The following is an 8,847-nucleotide window of genomic DNA, read 5'->3' on the forward strand; positions in this document are numbered from 1 at the left end:
TCCCATGCTCACAGGCTGAGCCTGCAAAAGAACCACATGCAAGGGAGCTTGCATATGTCGTTCTGGTTGCCTGTTGGGACACTGGTGTGGTGTGGTAATGTGTTACAAAACAAATTCTTCCAACATAGATGTGAAATAGGAGGGATTCCTTGCCGAAATATGAGCTGAAGGTTGAACCTTAATATGCCACTGAGCATTTCATTTTTGTACCAGAGATAATTGGCAGCCGTGGTAATTCGGTGACTCACATAATTATGGGCACAAAGTGTTTCTATGTCAGAGACCTCACATTAAGCTCTCTGGTTTATATTTTGCTATAGGGCCTCTGCATCAGTTTTATTTGTTATTTTTAGGATATTTTGTTGGCTTTTGCATTAGGGTATTGGACATCTACATCAGGTTTTCTCAAAGTCACATGCATTTTGCACTCTCTCTCTCTCCCTCTCTCCAATTTCTGCTTCCATATACATACAGATTCCCGGCTCACCTGAGGTAGTGATACAGATTACTACAACCCATAACTCTGTACACAGACAGCCATGGTCCGAACCATAACAGCCATCCTAAATGAATCAACCTCAGTCCCAGAATGATCCCCCCAAACCTCCCACTGCAGAAACCTCCTCATGTTCCTTATCATGTTCCCAATGCTCGTCCACCATCCGATTCCACTACCTCATCTTCCTCTTCGCTTTCCCTCTCCTCTACGCCGCCCTCATATTCACCGTCGCCTCTTACTACACCTCCAAGCCCGTCTCCTCCATTCCCTGGAGCGTTTTCAAGCGTCTCTTCATCACCTACCTCTGGGTATCTCTCATTATGGTCATTTACAACTACGTATTTCTCGCGTCTTTTGTCCTCTACAGGGTTGTAGAGGTTACCCACAGCGCGGAGGCTCTGCTGGTAGCCTTGTTTGTTCCAATCTGCCTGATTCGTGCCGATGCTGTGTCGTTGTGCCAGTTGGCTAGCGTGGTTTCAGGTAGGGGTGGCAAATTGAACTCAGACCCATTAACAAACCCAGACCCATCAACTAAAAAATAAACCCAACCCAACCCATTTATTAGTTAGATAAGAATAGGTTCAAACCCAGCTAACCCATTATTAGTTGGGTCTTAATTGGGCATCTATTGGGTCAACTTAAATGACCCAATGGGTCATGAAAGTAACCTACCAAAATTCCCGTCACTTTACCAGATTTCAAAAGGAAAAGGGGTTGGGATCATTGATGGGCGCTGGGTTGGGATCAATTTCTTCTCGAACGTGTAAGGACCCATTTCTACCGGTAAATCAACCTCCCCTATGACTGCTCTCCTCTCTTTCTCTCTCTCTTTTATTCAATTCTCTCTTTCATTCAATTCTTACGTGCTAAATTACACACGTCCAAAAATATTTTGAATGGTCCGGATTAAAAATCAAGTGTAACCAATAATAATTATTTTGACCAGTCAAAATTGAAAACACATCTCATCCATCGATTGCGCGAATGGACTAGTGAAATTGCTCTCCGTCGTGAATAAGTTTCTCTCATGGTAGTCTCGCATAGGGTTTGGATTGAAAAGCTAAGTGACTTTTTTTTTTTTCTTATTTAATTTTTTTTGCATTTTTTTGTTTTGCATTAAACTTTTGTGACTTATTGATTCGTTTCGATGAGAGGAATCGAAAAAGTAAAAAAATTTGATCGAAACTTATAATTTTTTGAATAAAGACAAAAATAAGTCAATAAGACAAAAAATTTACTTATTCTTGTCTTTTTGAAAAAATTTATGAGTTTCGATTATAATTTTTTACTTTTCCGATTTTTCTCGACGAGACGAATCACTAATTCACAAAAGTTTGACGCAAAACTATCAAATATGAAAAAAAATTAAATAAAGACCAAAAAAAAGATATATACATTTCGCAACGGGCTAGTTTTGATTATGATCGAATGGAAAATTCGACTTATGAATGGAAAACTGGCTTGTTCGTGGCTTATTTTTTTTGTTCTTATTCAATTTTTTTCACATTTGTTTGTTTTTGTTAATGTTTTGTGGATTATTGTTTCGACATGACAGGAGGAATCTAAAAAGTAAAAAATTATGATCGAAACCTAAATTTTTTGAATGAAGACAAAAATAAGCCAATTTTTTCATCTTTATTCAAAAAAATATGAATTTCGATCTTAATTTTTTACTTTTTAGATTTTTCTCGTCATGACAAAGCAATAATCCTCAAGAATTTGACAAAAGCCTAACAAATGCGAAAAATATTTGAATAAAGACAAAAAAATAAGCCACTTGGATACGTTGCGATTCGGCAATTAAGAGTGACCAATATGGCAATTAAGTATACAAGGGTAATTTGGTTATTTTTGTAGTAGAGAGATAGTATGGTAATTTTAGTGTACATATATATTTTAGTCATTTTAGTATATAGTATGTAATTGGGTTAATGGAAGGGTCGGGTTTGCTTTTAAATAAATGAGTTGTGTTGGATATGGGTAATTAGATTTATAATTAATGGGTCTAAATGGGTCAATGACCCATTAAGAGCATCTCCAGCCTTCACCAGTATTTTTCTTCAAATTTGAGTCAAATTTTGGGTAAAAACTCATTTTGGGTAGACACATCTCCAACCATCAAACCCAAATTTTACACATCTCCCTTTTTTTTTCTCTCTCTCTAACTAGCCGTTGGAGAAATGGGTCAAGGCAAAAGTTGTCTCAGATTTGGGCAAAAAAATGGATAAAACCCAAAATGGGGAAGAGCTTGGGTCAAAGATTGGAGAGAGATTTTTGTGGTTTTTGCCCCATTTTTAAATTTGAGTCTTAAAATAGGTCAAGGCTGGAGATGCTCTTAGACCCAACCCACTTGCAAATTACCCATTTTGATCCAAACCCGCCCATTTGACACCCTTAGTTTCAGGGCTTGAACCCGTTTAAGGATTCGCTGCGATGAAGAAGTGCTACGTGTTGTTGAAGGATTCGTGGCTTGTTTTCACTTATCTGTTGGTTTGTGGGTCGATTGGTAGCGTTTTTGGGTCTTTAGTGGTTCATGGGGGATTGGATTGTGGAGTGACTCTGAGGTATATGGTTGGTGGGTACTTGGTGGTTGTGATTTTAGTGGGTTTGATGGTGCGATGCATGCTTTTCTCTTCCGACTTCCGCCATTAGATTTTAGGCGGCGTGGTTTGTGTTATGCTCACAAATGGAAATAATGTCTTGAGTTTAGAACCTTTTGATGATTTTCTATGTTCTTGTAGTTGCCAGTGCTCACCTCTGAGTGATTCATTTGGTACAGAGGGTATCTGTTAATTGTCTTAAATTTAGAAGTTTGTTGTTGGTTCATAAGCATATGTAGCAGTTCTTAGTTTATTCAACCGTTTTGTTCTTTTAGATTGTTCAAACAGAAAAACTTATTTACTGACCTCTCCGTGTATTCGCGTTTACGGAGCCAAATCACGTGCGTCCAAAGTGAATTGGACGGTATGGATTTTAAAAAAATTATTCGCGCGACGAGTTAAACTCTTCCAGCGAATAGTTTCTTTAAAATCTGGACCGTCCCATGCCGAAATGGACGACTGTGTTTGCGCAGCTCCGTGAACAACTTGTTCACGGAGGCTCTATGAAAAAGTTTATCTCTTGTTAAAATGTTCAGTTCCAACTTAATTATTTTGTGTGTTCCTTTTAGATTGTAGTTTCATCGTGTTTAGACACCAGCAAAACCAAAGAAAAGAAAATAAACCCTATTTGTCAGTTTGAAGTATCAACACGGCAATGCAAGTGGAGTGGAGGACAATTGGCACCTCCTTTATACTCTCATGCATGAGGGCAGAGTTCGAGCCACCCCTCCTAAGGGAACACCTAAAATCGCTAACCCAATAACCATGAGCTGAGACCCAAGGAAACAAAGATTACAACGGCAAATTCTCTAATCTAGAATCGGGAAAATGCAGTTCTAATACTACTAGCTTTAGCTCATTTTCTTGTGGGGCCCGAGAAATTAGTCTTGGCTATATGTTTTGAATTCAGCAATGTTGAACAATGAACACGTAAATTCCTCTGTGCGTAAGTTCGTTTGCGCGAGAACCATGAAGATTAGCGCGAAGAGTTAAACTCTTCCCGCGAATAGTTTTTTTTAAAATTTGGACTGTTCAGTGCCGAAACGGATGGCTGTGATTGCGTAGCTCAGTTGTTCACGAAGCCTCCGTGAAAAAGTTTCTCTTGTTAAAAATGGTCAGTTCCAGCTTAATTATTTTGTGTGTTCGTTTTAGATTGTAGTTTTGTTTGTCGTGTTTGGACACCAGCAAAACCAAAGAAAAGAAAAGGCTTATCTACTTTTTTTTATCGTTAAAAAATAGACTCGGTTTCAATTTTGTCCTCACAAAATTTTTGGTTTCAATTTTATCCTTACAGTTCGTAACCCGATTTCAATGTTACCCTTTCCGTTAAACTTGAATGGAAAATGCCTACGAGGCTAACGGTTTGGTGCTTGTGGGACCCTCTTTTACACGTCATCCCCCACCTGTACAACTAAAAATCCTAAAAACCTAAATCCCCAATTCGTTTCCCCCCAATCTGTAAAAACGTAAAATGTCAGCTGCCCTCTAAAGTCTAAACCCACCAAATCTCTCCTGCCCCAAATCTCTTTACAAAATCACGTCTCTCTATGCTGCTTTGCTAATATGCTCAAATGCTTATCCATCACCTGCAATTAGGACTATCATAGTGATCAAACATCTACTCTTTTTTCATTAGGATTAGGAATTCCAAATGGTAATCTGCTAGAAATTCATAAATTCCTTTTCAGTAGCACGTCCGTCAGCCAACCATTCTTACAACTTAAACCCTCTTACCCATTCTTGTAGCTCATCTAATTTGTCTCCTTCTACAGACCCAGACTAATATGAAAAAACCCAAACCCACCATTAGACCCGTAAAAAAGAAGAAGAATTCCGATAAGTCAAACCCATCAAATTTGCTATGAACGTCTCTTGAATTTTTGAAATACTGGAGGAGAGGTTTGTTGCCTTCTCCATCTCCTTCAACTTCTTCTATTTCTCTTTTCCTCTCCAAAACCTAACCAATCCCTAATCCAACTTTAATTGCTGGGATTTGAAGTTGTTTTATCAAACGTGATTAAAGAACCAACTAAGTAATGGAGTTCGGCCGCGACTAAACAATCCAGTAACGAAATTCCTGTTTTGACAGGCCGATTTTGAGGGACAGTGAGAGGATTGTTATTTCGTGTGCTCACTTCTATGGTTTTTTAGGTGTAGTATTAAATCCGGTCGTTAAATCTAGATTGGAGGATCTTTCAATTTTAGGAGGATTGAAGAGGAGTCGAACTCTTATTTAAGATCATTCCTTATTAATCAATACTCCATATTATTTTATCTCTCTTCGTAAATAATACTCCAAATTCTTATCTCACATCCAAACCCCTTATTTTGCTATAGGCCTCTGTATCAGTTTTTAATTTTTTCCAGGATATTTTGTTTTTTTTCTGATAATCTCCAGGATATTTTGTTGGACTTCTACTCCATTAGGTTTTCTCAAACTCACATATTTTGCAATCTCTCTCTCTCTCTCTCCCTAATTTCTGCTTCCATATAACTACAACCGATGACTCTGTACCAAACAGCCATGGATCTACCAGCAGAAGAGCTCCAATATTTCCCAACCATAACAGCCATCCTAAACGAATCAACCTCAATCCCAAACCCTTCCTCCCGAACCTGGTACTGCAGAAACCTCACACCGTTCCCATCTCTCACCTTCGCAATGTCAATGTCCGTCTACGCTCTCCCCCAAATCGACACCTCCCCATCTGCTTCTTCTCACAACATCTCTTCCCAATGGACCAAACTCCTCTTCTTCCAATTCTGCTGCCTCATCTTCCACTTCGCCTTGTTCCCTCTCCTCTCCGCCGCCTCCGTCTTCGCCGCCGCCTCTCTCTGCACCGCCTCCAAGCCCGCCGTCGTCTCCTTTGCGATTCGCAGCAGCGTCTGCAAGCGCCTCTTCATCACCTACCTCTGGGTTTCTCTCGTTCTGGCCGTTTACAGCGTCGTATTCATCGGGTCTTTCGCCCTCGTCTTGGTCGGAATCGGTACCCATAACACGCCTCTGCTGGTTTCCGCCGGGTTTGTGACTTTATCTCTGAATCGTGCTGATGATGCGTCCTTGTGCCACTTGGCTGGCGTGGTTTCAGGGCTTGAACCCGTTTACGGGTTCGCTGCGATGGACTTGTTGAAGGCTTGGAACCCAACGGCCGCGTGGCTGGTTTTTGCTCATCTATTGGTGATTGGGGCGATAAATATGGTTTTCTTCTTGTGGGTTTGGGTGGTTTCCGGGCCTTGAACCCGTTTATATGTATGATTTTCTATGTTCTTGTACCCGTGCTCTCGTCTCTGCAGTCTTCTGATACGTATGACAAATTTTAGCGATGTGGGTTAAGTGTGTGTTTTATTATCTTGGGATGAAAAATTGTGTTGATTCACTGTTTCATTGTTCCGATGACAAACTTATCTGTAAAGAATTGAATCGATCATGAGTTTATGATGGCATGGCTTCCTTGTAAGGATAATTCGACTTGTAAATCACTTGATCAACTAATCAAGAACATTATGTCGCTTAAGGAAATGCGTGTCTGGTTTGTTCACAAATCATGCTTGTCTGCTTGAGAATGCTAAAACTTGGTATTGTGATATGACTACCTTCTACTTTTTGCGAACACTTACTAGAGTAGTAAGTAAATATTGACCGTGATTCCGTGAAAAATGTATTGATTGGAGGGACGCGTGAATGATGTTTTGACTTGTCAAAGTAATGTTGCAGAACTTGTCAAAGGAGATTACTAAACAGTCTGTTTGTGAATTGAAGGTTCCTTGTGAAACTATCCATCCAGTAATCCCTAATGGATTAGATAAGCATGCTTTAGCGGTTGGTGTATCGAGCACAGTTACAGGTTTTTGAGTGACGGAGAGGTAGACGTGGCAAACGATCCACCCGTGCAAGTACAACAAAAAGATAAAAAGAAGTATGCAAAAGATGAGGAAGAAGAAGTGCTATTTTTGGTAGAACAAGTTGCTATCCAAACACCCAACTCTTCTTGATTGTAAGCATTTTGGTTATCGAGCAGGGATTAGACTTAGATTGTAGTAAGTAAGATTAACGAAAACAACATTGTTTCGTATACAGAATTTAACAGAGTATCTTCTCGGTACATTATACCATAATTTTGAGACACAGGCTGTTGCTACCAAGCACACAAGCTCTTGCATACGCTGACTAGTGCTAAGGATACAAATTTTTGGATACAGATTCGAACACAGACAGACGTACACGAGTTCCATGCATGTAATACCTACAAATACCAGATGACTTTGAACACAGTGCCGAGGCATATCAGCATATGTTTCCCAAGCATTTCTGTCAGTATAGTATGAAGACTTATCTTGAGAACTCAAAACCAAAAATAACTCAAACAAAAAGCAAAACAAATCTGCTCTTTTTTCTAGCTAGGCAATGCATCTCATGGAGTAAACGGAAAATGGAGAGTCCACCATGGCCAGCGCAGAACAGACCGATCTAGGGTGATCACTTTCCAACCCATAGTCCATCATCGGATGGTACTCCAACTCCTCATTATGATCATAAACAAACTCCGGTAACTCCATCTCTTTCCTCCTCAAGTGCTCCCACAGAAACTCCAACCTGCTCACATACTTCACCTTCCGGTATAACCTGGGCCACATTAACAATAATTGACAAAAGTCATTACCACCGTATAGTTATGTCCAAACTCATAAGCATATATGAGTCGAGATTGACAACAATTCATTGGTCTCTCTCCAGTTCTTCATACGTACCCCATGGATTGAAGATATTATTTTGTTTATCTATCTCTAACTTACATAGATGCCAAAAATTAGTTATTCGAACATTTGTCAGGGCTCTTGCACCTCGCTAGAGGGTCAGGAGTTCGAATCTTTCCGACCATAATTGCTCGCCTGGGATCATTCATCTTGTAGCCGACTTGGCCAAAAATATCTCTACAATGGGACATCTTTCATTTGTGTAGAAAATATAGTTTTACCCTCTTCGGTATGATTTGTTTATATAACTATCGATATCCGTTCAAATTAATATTGAAGGTGAATAAACTTTTCTAAGTGACTTAACAATTTTGCTCAGTCCGGGCCAGAGATGAAATCATTACCCTCCGCTGAATATGAGACGACCAAAGGTGGCGAGGAAAAGGCGGGACTGCAGGCGCGGGTGCAAGAAATAAACAGCCTCGAGACGATCTTTGACGTCAATCGGAATAGCATCGGAGATCAATCGGAGGGCCGAGATGCCAGGAAAGTTCTCGCTCCTCCGAACACCGGTGTGGACGTACACCACGGAGAACGGCTGCTCATCCAAACCAGGCATAATCTTCTCCTCCAAGTACTTTTTCAATGCCTCAACGGTCACACGTTTTGCTGATCATCAAACGGAAAATGGTCAGAACAAGAGTTAGGAAGAGAGATAAAGCACCGGATGATAGAAAACTCGAGAGAGAGGTTTACCGGGAAGGAGTTTTCCAATTATCAGGAGAAGTTTCCGGCCACGTTTGTCTCTGCCTTGAATCTTGAATACTCCAAGTTTGTCGAGGAGTTTTTCTTGCTCGGATTGAGAGAGTTTCGCAGTATCAGTAGTAGCATTCATGATCATTTTTTTGGCTTAAGTTCTTCTGCTCAAGTTTGTGTTATAAGGACACAACCAATGTGCATAGGGGCATAAGTAGGGAGAGTTAGTGTATACATAGGCAGGGAGTGGTTTTCACACTCCTCAAATTTCAATTTGTTAACTGCACTTCCTATCAA

At 40.1% G+C, this 8,847-nt stretch overlaps 2 protein-coding genes across 2 annotated transcripts; one reads left to right on the top strand and one right to left on the bottom strand.

Annotated features, from left to right (window-relative positions):
- Positions 1-5,602: 5,602 nt before the first annotated feature.
- Positions 5,603-6,952, top strand: LOC131330308 (uncharacterized). Its single transcript, XM_058363847.1, has 2 exons — positions 5,603-6,298; positions 6,815-6,952. Exons 1-2 carry the CDS (start codon positions 5,603-5,605, stop codon positions 6,950-6,952), a joined length of 834 nt encoding a protein of 277 aa, XP_058219830.1.
- Positions 6,953-6,982: 30 nt separating this feature from the next.
- Positions 6,983-8,847, bottom strand: LOC131330883 (uncharacterized). Its single transcript, XM_058364624.1, has 3 exons — positions 8,551-8,847; positions 8,199-8,463; positions 6,983-7,723 (listed from the first exon to the last, which is right to left on the bottom strand). Exons 1-3 carry the CDS (start codon positions 8,693-8,695, stop codon positions 7,498-7,500), a joined length of 636 nt encoding a protein of 211 aa, XP_058220607.1. The 5' UTR covers positions 8,696-8,847; the 3' UTR covers positions 6,983-7,497.

This window comes from Rhododendron vialii, chromosome 6a (assembly GCF_030253575.1).
Source record: "Rhododendron vialii isolate Sample 1 chromosome 6a, ASM3025357v1".
In the NCBI taxonomy this organism is placed as follows: domain Eukaryota; kingdom Viridiplantae; phylum Streptophyta; class Magnoliopsida; order Ericales; family Ericaceae; genus Rhododendron; species Rhododendron vialii.

Bases quoted from the DNA above. Each gene is read 5' to 3' on its own strand.
- LOC131330883 (XM_058364624.1), bottom strand. From the start codon at position 8,695: ATGATCATGAATGCTACTACTGATACTGCGAAACTCTCTCAATCCGAG. The intron at 8,464-8,550 runs GTAAACCTCTCT...TTTGATGATCAG, and splicing joins AATTGGAAAACTCCTTCCCG to CAAAACGTGTGACCGTTGAG. The intron at 7,724-8,198 runs GTAATGATTTCA...AATGTGGCCCAG, and splicing joins CGTCTCATATTCAGCGGAGG to GTTATACCGGAAGGTGAAGT.
- LOC131330308 (XM_058363847.1), top strand. From the start codon at position 5,603: ATGACTCTGTACCAAACAGCCATGGATCTACCAGCAGAAGAGCTCCAA. The intron at 6,299-6,814 runs GTTTTCTTCTTG...GTAATGTTGCAG, and splicing joins TGATTGGGGCGATAAATATG to AACTTGTCAAAGGAGATTAC.